Consider the following 15,706-nt stretch of genomic DNA (forward strand, 5'->3'; position numbering starts at 1 on the left):
GATTACAAGCATGTGCTTCCACGCCAGCCCTTATTTTTTATTTGGAAACAGGGTCTCCCTGAGTTGTGGAGAGCCGAAGTTGCTGAGGCTGGCTGTGAACCTGAGATCCTCTTGCCTCAGCCTCCCAAGTACTGGGATTATAAATGTGTGTCACCATGCCTGGCTAAAAACAGTTTTTTATGAAGTTCTATTCAAAAGCTAGGCACTGTGGTGCATGCCTGTAATCCCAGTACTTGAGAGGCTGAAACAAGAGGATCACAGGTTCGAGTATGGCTTCAGCAAGCAGTAAGACTCTCAATAACCTAGCGAGACTGTTTCAAAAGATCAAAAGCCGCCAGGTGTGATGGCGCACGCTTGTAATCCCAGTGCTTGGGAGGCTGAGACAGGAAGATTGCACAGGTTCAAAGCCAGCCTCAGCTACTTAGTGAGGTTCTCAGCTACTTAGTGAGGCTCTCAGCAACTTAGTGAGACCCTGTTTCCAAATAAAATATAAAACAGGTCTGGAAGTATAGCCCGGAGGTAGAAAAGACCCTGGGTTCCACCCCAGTACCACCAAACAAACAAACAAAAAACAAACAAACAAAAGATCAAAAGCCAAAGCTGGGGATGGTGGCTCATGCTTGTAATCCCAGTACTTAGGAGGTTGAGACAGGAGGATCACACGTTTGCAGCCAGCCTCAGTAACTTGTAAGGCCCTCTGCAACTTAGTGAGACCCTGTTTTAAAATAAAGAATAAAGAAATAGGGCTGGGGGGTGTAGCTTGGAGGTAGAATGCCCCTGAGTTCGATCATCAGTTCTGAAAAAAACAAAAAACAAAACCAAAAGCCAGACAGCTAAACATGGGGGCACACGCTTGTAATTCCAGTACTTGGGTGGTTAAGACAGGAGGATCACAGATTTTCCGTTAGTCTCAGCTACTTAGTAAGACCCTCTGCAACTTAGTGAGACCCCATTTTTCAAAATAAAGAATAAAAAATAGGACCATTCAGAGGTAGAATGCCCCTGGATTTAATCCCTAACCGCAAAATAAATAAGTAAATAAATTAATTAAAATAAATTAGAAAAGGGCTAGGGGAGTATAGCTGCAAGGTAAAATGTCCCCGAGTTTTTCTTTTTCTTTTCTTTTTTTCCTTTTTTGGTGGTATTGGGGGTGGAACCCAGAGGCTTTCTACCTCCGGGCTATACTCCCAGACCTTTTTTTTAAAATATTTTATTTGGAAACAGGGTCTCACTAAGTTGCTGAAAGCCTCACTAAGTAGCTGAGGCTGGCTTCGAACCCGTGTGATCCTCCTGTCTCAGCCTCCCAAGCGCAGGGATTACAAGCATGCGCCACCATGCCCAGCCTTGTCCCTGAGTTTAATCTCTTGTATCAAAAAAGTTGTTTATTTTGTATTTGATCTTGTAGCCAATTGCATTATTAAGTCTAATAATTTATCTGCAGAAGCTTACAATGATTTCAACTATAAAACAAGTTTTACCCGGGTGTGGTGGCGCACGCTTGTAATCCCAGCATTTGGGAGGTGGAGACAGGAGGATCCAGGTTCGCGGGCAGCCTCAGCTACTTAGTGAAGCCTCACAACTCAGTGAGACCATGTTTCAAATAAAGAATAAAAACGTAGGGCTGGGGGTATATCTTGGAGACAGAATGCTCCTGGGTTCCATCCCCAGTACTGCAAACAAAACAAAACAAAAAACAAAAACCAAGTTTTTCCTTCTTTTTAGCCCTTATATCTTTTTCTCATCATTTGACCATATTGGCTAATTTAATGCTGACTAGCAGCACTGACGGCAGTCATCCTTATTCCTGATTTTTCTTTCTTTTATTTACTCTTTCTGCCTCTGTACTTCTAGGTTCAAGTGATCCTCTTGTCTCAACCTCCCTAGTAGCTGGGAGTAGGCTTACCACTGTGCTTGGCTTATTTGTTTTTTTTTTTTTTTAAATCGTGTTGGGGGTCAAAACCAGGTCCTTAAACAGGTTAGGTAAGTGTTCTACCCCTGGGCTACATCCCCAGCACCTCCTTTTTTTTCTTTTGGTGTGGTACTGGGAATTGAATCCAGAGGCATTCTATCTCTGAGCAATACCCAGCCCTATTTTATTTATTTACCTATTTATTTGTAGTACTAGATTGAACCCAGGGGTTCAATTTGAGTGAATCTGGTTCTACTTCTGAGTTACACTCCCAGCCCTATTTTTTATCCTTTATTTTGAAACAGAATCTCACTAAGTTGCGGAGGGCCTCACTAAGTAGCTAAGGCTGGCCACAAACCTGTGATCCTCTTGTCTCAGCCTCCCAAGTATTGGGATTACAAGTATGTACCACTAGCCCCGGCTATGTTTTATTTTTTAGTTTGAAACAGGGTCTGCTATGTTTCTAAGGCTGGCCTTTAACCTGTGATTCTCCTGTCTTAGCTTCCCAAGTATCAGGGTTACAAATGTGTAACACCACACTTGGCTCCGTTTTTGTTTTGGAGACAGGGTCTTCCTAAATTGCTGAGGCTATTCTCTAACTTTTGATCCTCTTGTCTAAGCCTCCCTGAGTAGCTGGGATTATAGGCATATGCCAACACACCCAGCTCCTTACTTCTGATTTTAAAGGGAATTCTTCTATTGGTTTTTAATTTATAATGATGATTACTTCAGGTTTATTATAGATGCCTTTTATCAAGTTAAGGAAGTTCTTTTTTTTTTTCAGTACTGAGGATTCTTTTTTTTTTTTTTTTTTTTTTTTTTGCGGTACTGAGCATTCTACCTCTGAGATATACCCCTAGCCCCGTTTTTTAATTCTTTATTTTGAAGAAATAGGGTCTCATTGAGTTGCAAAGGGCCTCACTAAGTAGTAGCTGAGGCTGTCCACGAACTGTGATCTTTTTGTCTCAGCCTCCCAAATGCTGGGATTACAAGCATAAGTCACCATGCCTGGCTAAGGAAGTTCTTTTGTATACCTTTTTTTCTTAATGGTACTGGGGATTGAACCCAGGGACATTCTACCTCTGAACTACAATCCCAGCCCTAAAGCTGCTGAAGGCCTTGCTAAATTGCTGATGCTGGTCTCAAACCTTTGCTTCTTCTGTCTCAGCCTCCTAAGTATTAAGATTATAGGTTTGTGCCACTGTGTCCAACCAAATTTTATTTTTAAAATTGTTATTTTACAATTTTAAAATTATAAATTATTAAAACAATTAAAAATTGTTTATTTCAAAAATTTCAGCCGCATGCCGCACACTTGTAATCCTAGTACTTGGGAGGCTGAGACAGGAGGACCACAGGTTTATGACCAGCCTCAGCAACTTAGTAGGTCCTTCCCAACTTAATAAATCCCTGTTTCAAAGTAAAATAATAAAACAGAGCTAGGGGTGTTACTTGGAGGTAGAATGCCCCTGGGTTCCATCCACAGTACCAATCACAATCAATCAATATATATTTCTAGCTTGGCATGGTAGCACATGCCTGTAATCCCAATGCTTGGGAGGCTGAGAGTAAAATTGCAGGTTCAAAGACAGCCTCAGGAACATAACAACTTAGACCCTCTTTCTTTCTTTCTTTCTTTCTTTCTTTCTTTCTTTCTTTCTTTCTTTCTTTCTTTCTTTTTGTGGTACTGGGGTTCCTAGAAGCCCTTCTACTTCTGGGCTACACTCCCAGACCTATTTTTACATTTTTGTTTTTTATTTGGAAACAGGGTCTCCTAAGCCAGCGCGCGTGGCTGGCTTCGAACCTGCGTGATCCTCCTGTCTCTGCCTCCCAAGCGCGGGGATTACAAGCGTGTGCCACCACGCCCAGCCTTAGACCCTATTTCAAAGCAAAAAATAAAAAGGGCTGGGGATGTAGCTCAGTAAGTAGAATGCCTCAGGGTTCAATCCCCATTACCAAGGTGGGTGGAAATTTAATGTTAATGGTTGTGTTAGACAATGACTCCTATACAGGATTTCTGTTCTGTATTCCCTCATGAAGAATTAGTAGTAGAATTATGGGTGATTTTCTTCTTTATGCAAACAAAAATTTTACAACCTTAGGCCATGCTTAAGTTTTGTGTCTCTTGTTTTTTTTTGTTTCTGTGGTACTATTCTCTTTTAATCTAGATTCTCTAAAAGTCTCCAAATCCACTGTAAAGTCTAAGTAGTTCCCAAATAAGATGTTATACTCTTACCTACTTAAGAGTGTTCCCTTATATTATCATAGTTGTACCTATTTACTAATGGTTATCAAAGAATTCCTACAACAAAGTTACCTTCAATTTACTTTCATGTAATCATATCAGTCTATGCCACTCTTACAAAAGATAAGATCAAAGATCAACACGCAGAAGAACTCCCACAAAGAAAACAAAAAGCCTGTACTCTTTTTATATTACCCACATACAAGAGTAAGCAACTTTGGCCAAACTTTTTGAAGCTCTCCTTCATATGGCTGTCTTGAGTTCCAGAGAATATATGGTTTCTTCAAGATAGGGTGTTGGAGCTGGGCTTGATGGCACATGCTTGTGATCCCAGTACGTGGCAGGCTGAGACAGGAGGATCGAAGAATCACAGACAGCTTCAGCAATTTGGTGAGGCCCTCTGCAACTCAGTGAGACCCTGTTTCAAAATAAAGAATAAAAATTATGGGGATGTAGCTCAGAAGTAGAATGCCCCTGGGTTCAATCTCTAGTACCAAACATACACCAAAAAAAAAAAAAAAAAAAAAAAAAAAAAAAAAAAAGGATGTTGGGTCTAAATGATCAGGACTCTATATCAGGGGAAGAAGAGACCTGATTCTTGGTCCTTAGTACACTAAATGTTTTTTTTCTTTCTTTTTTTTTTTTTTTTTTTGGTGTGTGTGTATGGTACCAGGGATTGATACTAGTGGTATTCTACCTTTGAGCTACATCTCTAGCCCTTTTTATTTTTTTGTTTTGAGAACAGGTTTCTCTGTTGCTGAGAGTTTTGTTAAGTTGTTGAGGCTGGTTTTGAATCTGCAGTCCTCCACTCCTTCTGTTTCAGCCTTTTAAGTACTGGGATTACAGGTGCGTGGCACCATGCCTGGCTATGAATATGCTTTTGATTTTTATTTAACAGAGAAAATGAAAGCATATGGGTGAGAGATTAGCACAGTGACTTTGTTAGAATTTAAATCACTAATTAATTTATTTGGCATTTACGAAGCATCTATTATATGCCAGTCATAGTGATATCTATGATAAAAAACTGTTCTGACTTCAAGGAATTTATAATCCAGTGGGCAGTAGCTTGATTTGTGTTCAAGCAGAAAGGAAGAGGGAATAGAAGCTGATCAGGTAGGCAAGGGTTACCAGACTGTGGAAGTCTTTTGAGGTTTTCTAGAAAATCTGAACTGGGAAATCTATGATAGATTTTAAGCAGGAAAGTGACCTGATCCATTTTATTTGCTGGTAAAGTAATTCTGGTAGCAGTGTGGATGAAGGCCAAGAATAAGGAGACCAAAGACAGGAAAACCAGTTATAATACTCTGAGAGGTGAGACAATGAGGCCTGAGGGAGGGGTTAAAGTTTAGGCAAGCCCTATAAACCTGACTGCTGCTGCAAACCCCTCCCCCACCTTAGCCCCCATTCAAAGAAGCTCAGCATGACAAGACCACACAGATGGAGTGCAGGTAGGAAAGCAAGACTGAGGCAGAGACTGAGAAGAATAAGAAAAATTATGAGGCCTGGAGCTACACAGTTTTTTTTTTTTTTTTTTTTTTTTACTTTTAAAGGATCAAGTCAAACATCTTTGAAAAATTCTGTGTAAGCTGGGTGTTTTTGTATTGAATTTCAATGTGATTTTTCTCCTGATCCTTTGATGGAGATTAAAAATTTCCATATGAATACAAAGAATGAAACAACACTTACTCTTAGCTCTTTTTCTCCCCTTTAATGCCCCAAACCAGTGTGGGCAGCAAATGTTCCCTGGCCCCCTCCTTTGGAACACAAGTCAGTTCTTTTTGAGAAGTGACAAAGCATGAACAGCTGGAGTATTTCAGAGGCATGACATTTACATTATGGACCAAACAGAGCTGTCATTGCGAGAGGCAAGCAAACAAGCCTTGGCACAGAGCCCCCTCAGCTCAAGGAGATCAGTGATTTGAAGAGGGGATATAAAACTGTCCTGCCAGGTCTTACCCACTTCTGCTGGAGCTCAGCATTAGGTCAATTCCCATAATGCACTAGGCTTAGAAGAATAGTAGAGAACACAATTACTCTTTCTGCTTCCTAGTCAGAGTGGAGGCAATTCAAAGCTATGCCAAGAAGTTGTACAATGCTACTGTGGACCACTGTGAACATTCTGACCTTGAGCCTAAAGGCTACCAGCTAGATACAGTGCCCTGGCCCTGGCCAATCAAAGCCAGGCCAGGCAACTTTTTTTAGGTGCTGGGGACTGGATCCATGGCTTTGAGTGTGCTAAAAAATCTCCCTTCTCTCTTACGTAAAGTCTTTTTAAAAATACCTGCTTCTAGCTGGGCATGGGGCCACACGCTTGTAATCCCAGTACTTGAGAGCCTGGGAAAGGAGGATCTCAGGTTCAAGGCCAGCTTCAGATACTAAGTGAGGGCCTCTGCAACCTGGTTTCAAAATAAAGAAAAAATATAGGGCTGGAGCTGTAGCTCAGAGGTAGACTGCCTCTGAGTTCACTTCCTAGAGAAAGGAAGATTGTAGGTTCATGACCAGCCTAAGCAACTGCATGCCTGGCTGCATGTGTCTTTAATTATCATCATAAACCAGACAGGGTGGTGCACACTTGTAATCCTAGTGCTTCAGACAGGAGGATTACAGGTTCGAAACCAGCCTCAGCAACTTACGCAGTCAGCAACTAAGTGAGACCCTGTTTCTAAATAAAATTGGGCTGAGGGTCTAGCTTGGAAGGAGAATGCTCCTAGGCTAATTCCCTGGCACCACACATACAAAAAAATAGCCCTAATTTTGACCTCGCTGCATGGATGCCTATCTCAACTCCTGATTTCACTTTGTGAGGCTCATTCTTTCTCTACCACTGCTATGTAGTGGAAGCTGGTAAATGTAGCTGTTTGCTTATCCTCAAGTGTGTATGTATATGTATCTGTAAAAATAGAGATATCTAATATGTGTGGTGGAATTGCTAGCTAAGGCTCTGACTAGCTGGGTGTAGTGGTACGAGCTTGTAATCCTAGTATTTTGGAGGCTGAGATAGGAGAATACCAGGTTCGTGGTTAGTCTCAGCTATGTTGTGAGGACCTCCGCAACTTAGTGAGACCCTGTTTCAAAATAAATAAAAAATAGGGCTAGGGTGTCACTTGGAGTTAAAATACCCCTGAGTTCAATCCCAGTACTGAAAAGAAGGGGGAAAAAAATCAAAGCCAGGAGTGGTGGCACATGCTTATAATCTCAGCATTTGGGAGGTGGAGACCTGAAGATTGCGGTTCTCAGACAGCCTCAGCTACAGTGAGGTCCTTTGCAACTCAGTGAGACCCTGTTTCAAAAACAATAAAAAGAAGCCAGGTGTGGCAGCACACACTTGTAATCCCAAGCATTTTGGAGGCTGAGACAGGAGGATTGCGGTTCACAGCCAGCCTCAGTTACTTATTGAGGCCCTTGCAACTCAGACCCTGTTTAAAAAAAATAGGGCTGGGAGTGTCACTCGGAGGTAGAATGCAAAAACATAAAAAATAAAAATAAAAATAAAAATAATCGAAGTATACCTTTGGAGGTAAAATACCCCTGGGTTCAATCCCCAGTTTCCAGTTTTATTAAAAAAAAAAGGAGAAAGAAAGAAAGAAAGAAAGAAAGAAAGAAAGAAAGAAAGAAAGAAAGAAAGAAAGAAAGAAAGAAAGAAAGAAGGTAGGGTGGCGGAGAAGGAAATTTTAATAAAGATTAATTTCCTCTAGGTTTCATTTTTGTGGCACTGGAGATTAAATCCAGGGCCATTCTACCTCCAAGCTATACCACCAGTGCTATTTTATTTGGAAACAGGGTCTCCCTAGGTTGATGAGAGTATCACTATTTGCTGAGGCTGTCCTTGAACCTGCAATCCTCCTGTCTCAGCCTCCCAAGTACTAGGATTACAAGCATGTGCCACCATGTCTGTCGGCTCTAGGTCTCTTAAAGACATTAAAAGGCTAAGAAAAGGGAGATAAAGAGGCATTTTTCTGGAATGCTTTTGGTAAACAGAAATCAGGACTGATTTGGATAAGAACTGCCTGTCTCCTATGGCTTTCGCTCAGAAAGTCTGTTCCACTCCTTCACAGAGCCAGTGCTAGGCAAAGGCCCTGACCTGGGTCTCTCTTTTGAAACAACATCTACTAAAGCAAGCATAGAACTGGGCCATTATCTGGGTTTCTAGCTCTCCTAGGAGGCTCACTTCTTTAGGCCTAGAGCAGCTGACATTGTAAAAAGAGGAGGAACCTCTGGCTTCTTCCTGAGCATCAAGAGGCAGTACAATTGTAACACGCAGTCTCAGCTATGCTCCGGCTCTACGTTTTGAATTAAAATGTTCAAGAGGTTTTTTTGAACATTCAGCTATTAATATGTCAAGTGGAAATGGGTAAAAAATTTCTAAGGGTGGGGAGTGCAGCCCACTGGCAGAGCTTGCCTAGAATGTGCAAGGCTCTGGGTTTGATTCCCAGCACTGTAAAAAATAAAAACAAAAACTAAAACGTTCGTATGGTTGAATTACTAAACTTCTCATCAAGGAGGTACAGATTTCTTCTCTCCACGGGTCTCCCTGTAGCTTTTCTGCTTGGTTAGCTGCATAAATCCTTGCCTGTTCTTTCACTACTGATGTACTAAATTACTTCTTTTGTCACTTTCCTCCCATTCACCAAGTATATACTGAGTGCCTTACCAATCCATGTATCTATTCTCAAAGAATTTGGGTGGGAGATAACATGTAAACAACTAACAAAACAGAAGTGTCCCTCTTTAGAGAAAAGAAGTTTTCAAGCCAGGTGTGATGGCGCACGCTTGTAATCCCAGCACTTGGGAGGCGGAGACAGGAGGATCACACAGGTTCAAAGCCAGCCTCAGTTACTTAGTGAGGCTCTCAGCAACTTAGTGAGACCCTGTTTCTAAATAAAGTATAAAATAGGTCTGGGAGTATGCCTGGTAGAAAAGCTCCCGGGTTCTACCCCAAGTACCACAACACACACACACACACACACACACACACACACACACACACACACACACCCCAAAAAGAAAGAAAGAAAGAAAAAGAGAAAGAAAGAAAGAAAGAAAGAAAGAAAGAAAAAAGAAATAAATAAATAAATTTTCTTCTTAGCCAGGCGAGGTGGCATACATTTGTAATCTCAGTATTTGGGAGACTGAGAGAGGAGGATTGCAGGTTTGCAGCCAGCCTCAGCTACTTAGTGAGGCCCCCTACCTCTACTACTTAGTGAGATGCTACTTCAAAAATAAAGAACTAAAAATGGAGCTGGGGGTATAGCTCAGAGGTAGAATGCCCCTGGGTTCTATTGTGTGTGTGTGTGTGTGTGTGTGTGTGTGTGTGTGTGTGTGTGTGTGTGTGTTAGTGTTACTAGGGACTGAATTCAGAGGCATTCTATCTCTAAGCTATATGTCCAGCCCTATTTTATTCTTTATCTTATTTTATTTTTTTGTGGCACTGGGGATTGAATCCAAGGGCAAGGGCATGCTACCTCCAAATTACACCTCTTGTCAAATTTTACTTTTATTTTGAAACCGGTCTCACTAGGTTAATGAGAGTCTTACTATTCGCCAAGTTTGGCCTCAAACCTGCAATCCTGCCAAGTACTGGGATTACAAGCATGTGCCACCACATCTGGCTAAAAATGTTTTCTGCACAAAGAATATAATATTTTCACTTTCATTCATAGGTGAAATGTACTAAAGGATTGACAAAATAGTACTTTCTTTTTTTGAGTGTGATACTGGAGATGGAATCCAGGAGCATTCTACCTCTGAGCTAAACCCTCAGCCCTATTCTTTTATTTTGAAACAGGGTCTCACTAAATTGTGGACACTGGCTGAAAACCTTTGATACTCCTGTCTTGGCCTCCCAAGTACTGGGATTACAAATATGTAACAACACACCAAACTATTGAAATGGTCTTTTGCCAGGCTTGATGGCACATGCTTATAAAATGCTCCTGGGTTCCATCCCCAGTACTACAAACAGTCCTTTCTCTTTTTTTTGGTGCTGGGGGTTGAACCAGGTGGCATTCTACCTGGAAGCTCCACTCTTAGCCCTATTTTACTTGCTATTTTGAAACAGGGTCTCATTAAGTTGCAAAGGGCCTCATTAAGCTGCTGAGGCTGGCCATGAACCAGTTATCTTCCTGTCTCAGCCTCCCAAGTACTGAGATTCCAAGTGTGTACCACCAAGCTGGGCTTAAAAGCAGTCCTTTCTTGAAGCCATGTTTCCTAGGTCTGCCCTTTTTTTTAAAAAAAAAAAAACAGTTCTGGGGATTGATCTATACACCCAAGCTATACACCCAGCTCTATTTTTTTTTTTTTTTTAAAACAAGGTCTCAATAAGTTGCAGAGATCTCTCTAAGTAGCTGATCTCTCTAAGTAGGCTGGCTGCAAACCTTGATCTTCCTGTCTCAGTCTCCCAAGTTCTGGGATTACAAGCATGTGCCACCACTCCCAGCTTTACTCTTTCTTTTCCATTCCTAAAGAAGTCATCATTTCATGACTAGATTATTGTACATGATTCCTATTTACTTTGAAGTAATTCTGTCCCCTTTTTCTTACCTATTTTCCATTAGGAAATCCACAACATATTTTTTCAAACAGTAGAGATGGGCATCCACGAGGCCTGTATGAAAATGTATTCTAGGGTGCCTGCAAAAAGAACAGGAAAGAAATCAGGTAACATGGATTCCATTCTATTATTAGGTAGTAGGCATGGGGAAGTTTATAGGAGTCAGAGCCATGCTGCCTACACCCTGCCTTGGAGGGACCAGAATGGTAGACACCAGTATCAACCCTACCACATAAAAGCATAAAAGTTCTTCTCCCTAGAAACCTTATCTTTAGGAGGCTTTTAGGATTCCAAAGAAATTTGGCAAGACATCAAGTAACTGACAATCCACCTTCTAGTCTATCGCAAACTCTTATTCAAGTGTGTGTGTGTGTGTGTGTGTGTGTGTGTGTGTGTGTGTGTTACTGGGGATTGAACCCAGAGGCATCCCATCTCTGAATTATACCCCCAACCCTTTTTACTTTTTGGTTTGAAACAAGATCTCATTGGGTTGCTGACAGTCTTGCTAAGTTCTGAGGATGGTCTTCCATCTGCAATCCTCCTGTCTCAGCCTCCCAAGTACTGGGATTGCAGGTATTGTGCCACCACGCTCAGCTTCTCCTTCTTTCCTCTTTCCTCCTCCTCCTCTTCCTCCTCTTTGTGGTACTGAGGATTGAACACAGAGGCACTCTTCCTCTGACCTACATATCCCACCCTATTTCTTTTTCTTTTCTTTTTTTTTTTTTTTTTGCGGGTTTGGGGATGGAACCCAGGGGCATTTGACCTCTGAGCTACACCCCCTGCCCTATTTTTACTTTATTTTTTTATTATGATTTTTTTTGTTGTTTGTTTTTTGTGGTACTGGTGTTCCCGGGAGCCCTTCTACCTCCAGGATACACTCCCAAATAAAAATATATTTTTATTTGGAAACAGGGTCTCTTAAGCCAGTGCGGCTGGCTTTGAACCTGCACGATCCTCCTGTCTCTGCCTCCTAAGCGTGGGGATTACAAGCATGTGCCACCACGCCTGGCTTTTACTCTTTATTTTGAAACAGGGTCTCACTAAGTTGCTGGGTGCCTCACTAAGTAGCTGAGGCTGTTTGTGAACTGCGATCCTCCGGTCTCAGCCACCCGAATGCTGGTATTACAAGCATGCACCACCATGCCCAGCTCCAACCCTATTTTTCTTATTTTGAAACAGGGTCTTACTAAGTTGCCGAGGGCCTCACTAAGTAGCTGAAGCTGGCCATGGACCTGTGCGATCCTCCTGTCTCAGCCTCCTAAGTACTGGGATTACAAGCATATGCCACCACGACTGGCTTTTCTCAATTTTTATAACTAACATTTTCTTGCCTCTACCCTAACTATCCCACTGTTTGAAGGTTCTACATGTTAGCTAGACACATTATTTCATATTTATAGAAGATGAAGTAAAATTCTTTGAAAAATTAATCTAACAAGACTCCAGATATACTGTGTGTGTGTGTGTGTGTGTGTGTGTGTGTGTGTGTGTGTGTGTGTAACTGGGGATTGAATCCAGGGGCATTCTAACTCTGAACTACACTCCCAGTCCTATTGTATTTTTTATTTTGAAACAGAGTCTCACTAAGTTTGGAGGGCCTCACTAAGTAGCTGAGGCTGACCGAGAACCCACAGTCTCCTGTCTCAGCCTCTCAAATACTGGATTACAAGTGTGCACCACTATGCCTGGTCCAGATATATTTCTTCCAAGAAACCTTCACTGATAATCCAAGTTTATATTCCCACAGTACTTGTGCCTACCTCTATCAGATAATTTATCATACAATGATAGAACAGTTTATTTGCTTGTCTTTTTTTCACTAGACTGAAATAAAATAGAGAGCAGAGATTCATCTTCATAGACTTAGCACTCAGCATTGTGCCTGACACAGAATAAATGTCCAATAAATAGTTGTTAAATAGCAGGTGCAGTGGTACATGTCTGTAATCCCAGTACTTGGACAGTTGAGACAGGAAAATTGCAGGTTTGAAGCCAGCTTCAGCAACTTAGCAAGACCCTGTTTCTAAATAAAAAATAAAATCAGTATGGCAGTATAGCTCAAAAGTAGAATACCCCTAGGTTTAACTTCCAGCATCTCTCTCTCTCTATCACACACACACATACACAATGCTGTTAAATAAAAAATAAATGAATAAATTAGATCAAATTAAAACATTTAACTAGTTGCTACCCACTTAGTTTGCTATCTTTCATTTCAGCTTTTAAAAAATACTGTATTTGGCCAGGCGTGGTGGCGCACGCTTGTAATCCCTGTGCTTGGGAGGTGGAGACAGGAGGATTGCACAGGTTTAAAGCCAGATGCACTGGCTTAAGAGAACCTGTTTCCAAAACTAAAAAAGTATAAAATAGGTCTAGGAGTGTAGCCCGGAAGTAGAAGAGCTTCCAGGAACCCCAGTACCACCAAAAACAAAAAACAAACAAGCACAGCCTTAGCTACTTAGTGAGGCCCTTTGCAACTCAGTGAGACTCTGTTTCAAAATAAATAATAAAAAAAATAGGGCTGGGGGTATAGCTCAGAGGAAGAATGTCTCTGGGATCTATCCCCAGTACTGCAATAAACAAAACAATAACAAAAAGCTGAGAGGGGGTGGGACAAGAGTGGGGTGAAAAATGGAGTTTCTCATTGCTGCTGCCTGGCTGTAATCTTTCTTCTACTTTGTTGCTGTGCTTTGATTGGCTTATAGCTTTAAGGAAACTATTCTCATGGGATCTAGACACTCTGGCGGTAGATAAATAAGTTAAGGCACACCAGTAAGGGCTTCTACTCTTTTGGAAAAAAGAGGGAGAAATGTTTCCAAAAGTGTAACAGAGGAGTCAGAGACTTGAGAATCCAACACATGACACACACACAAACCAATTCAAATACACAAAGAAGATGAAAAAAGTATAGAAACTCTAATTTTCTGAAATTCTCAAGTTTTGAGAAATCACTTAGAAAACAGATTTTAGTAAATGTGCTACCGTGGGCATTTGAAGTTCATATTCTGAACTTTATTTATCAGGAGACAGAAGGATCACACAGGTTCGAAGCCAGCCTCAGCTACTTAGTGAGGCTCTCAGCAACTTAGTGAGACCCTGTTTCCAAATAAAATATAAAATAGGTCTGAAAGTAAAGCCCGGAGTTAGAAAGCCTCTGGGTTTACCCCCAGTACCACCAAAAAACCCCCCAAAAACAAAAACAAAAACAGAAAGTTGCGTTCTTTCTTCTGACCATCTCCTATTTTACATTTTTTATTTTTATTTTTTGAGGTAGATGGAACCCAGAGGCATTTTCTACGCCCAAGCTACAGGTGGAACTCAGGGGACATCCCCAGCCCTCCCTTCCTTTCTTTCTTTCTTCCTTCCCAAGCGGAGGCATTAAAAGCGTGCGCCACCAAGCCTGACAAGTTGAGCTCTTTTGACCATCTCTTAATTTATTTATTTATTTATTTATTTATTTATTTATTTATTTATTTATTTATTTATTTTTGTGGTAGATGGAACCCAGAGACATTCTACCTCCAAGCTATACCCCCAGCTCTATTTTTTTTCTTTATTTTGAAACAGTCTCACTGAGTTACAAAGGGTCTCATTAAGTAGACGAGGCTGTTCACAAACCTGGATCCTCCTGTCTCAGCTTCCCAAATGCTGGGATTACAAGCGTGTTTCACCATGCTTGGCACTGCAATCTTTAAATCATTCAATATACTCTATATTATTTCATATTCACAACTAACTTTGTTTTATTTTTTAGGTATTGGGGATTGAGCCCAGGAGCATTCTACCCCAGAGCTACACCCCCAGCCCTACTTTTTTATTCTTTATTTGAAACAAGGTCTCAGTAAGTTGCAGAGGACTTCACTAAGTAGCTGAGGCTGGCAGTAAACCTGCAATCCCGTCTCAGTCTCCAAGTACTGGAATTACAAGTGTGTGCCACCATGCCCAGCCACAACTAACTTTTAAGGTAGATATATTACTCTTCTTTTTGTTGTTGAGGTCAACTTGTAAAGCCAGGATAGGTATAACTTCAATGTTTAAATAATTATAGTTTAAACTGTTATCAGTCTCTAGCTATATATGGTGCAAATATTAACATAGCATTTTATATTTTATAAGTGCTTTTTCAGCTCTTACTCTTATTATATAAAGCATGGGAAAAAAATTCTTCCTTTTGGTGTGTGTGGTACTGGAGATTGTACCCAGAGATGTTCTACCTCTAAACCCTACTATATGTATGTATGTATGTATGTATGTATGTATGTATGCATGCATTTACTGCACTTGGGGATTGAACTCAGGGTTTTACCAACACTATTTTGTTTTTTATTTTGAAACAGAGTCTTGCTAAGTTGCTGAGGGTCCTGCTAAATTGCTGAGACTAGCTTCAAACCTGTGATGGGCCTGTCTCAGTGTCCCAAGTACTGGGATTATTGGTATGCACCACCATACACGCTCAGCAGTTCAATGAGTTTAGATAAATATATACACCCAGGTTACCATTACCCATTTTTCCATATATAATCCTAGGAGTTCTATTCAGATGAATCCCTGTTCCAGACATTCACACATTTAAATTTTGGAAAAGCTAGAAAAGAAAAAAGATAAAAAATACCTGTTTTTATATTTACTCCCTTGCTGAAATCCTATCTAGAAGTTTATTAGCCACTGGTACCATTTATTTAGGAATTTGCTAAGGAATGGGATTCTAAGCATTGACTTAACAGAACCGTAGAGGAACTTTACCATTCTGCTTTCAAATTCCCTCACACATTCTCAGAGAGCAGTAAAGCAAATATTAAACGTTCTCAGACCAGCAGCTGCCTGCTTTGGGCAGATTACTTTTATTTATTCGTACTGGGGATTGAACTCAGAAGTATTCTACCACTGAGCTATATATCCCCAGCCATATTTTTAATTTTAATTTTGAAACAGGTCTCCTTAGCTTGAAGAGACTCTCACTACTTGCTGAGGCTGTCCTTAAACCTGTGATCCTCCTGTC

At 40.9% G+C, this 15,706-nt stretch overlaps 1 protein-coding gene across 1 annotated transcript in view; it reads right to left on the reverse strand.

The window, feature by feature from the left end:
- EIF2B3 (eukaryotic translation initiation factor 2B subunit gamma) overlaps positions 1-15,706 on the reverse strand; it is a gene marked incomplete at both ends in the record, with an annotated part of 99,037 nt that overhangs the window by 18,958 nt on the left and 64,373 nt on the right. Inside the window, one exon of the mRNA XM_080692217.1 lies at positions 10,698-10,787. Within this exon, the coding sequence (XP_080548343.1) occupies positions 10,698-10,787 (90 nt within the window). The remainder of the gene's footprint in view (positions 1-10,697; positions 10,788-15,706) is intronic.

This window comes from Muscardinus avellanarius, assembly GCF_963383645.1.
Source record: "Muscardinus avellanarius genome assembly, chromosome: 3".
Classification (NCBI taxonomy): Eukaryota; Metazoa; Chordata; class Mammalia; order Rodentia; family Gliridae; genus Muscardinus; species Muscardinus avellanarius.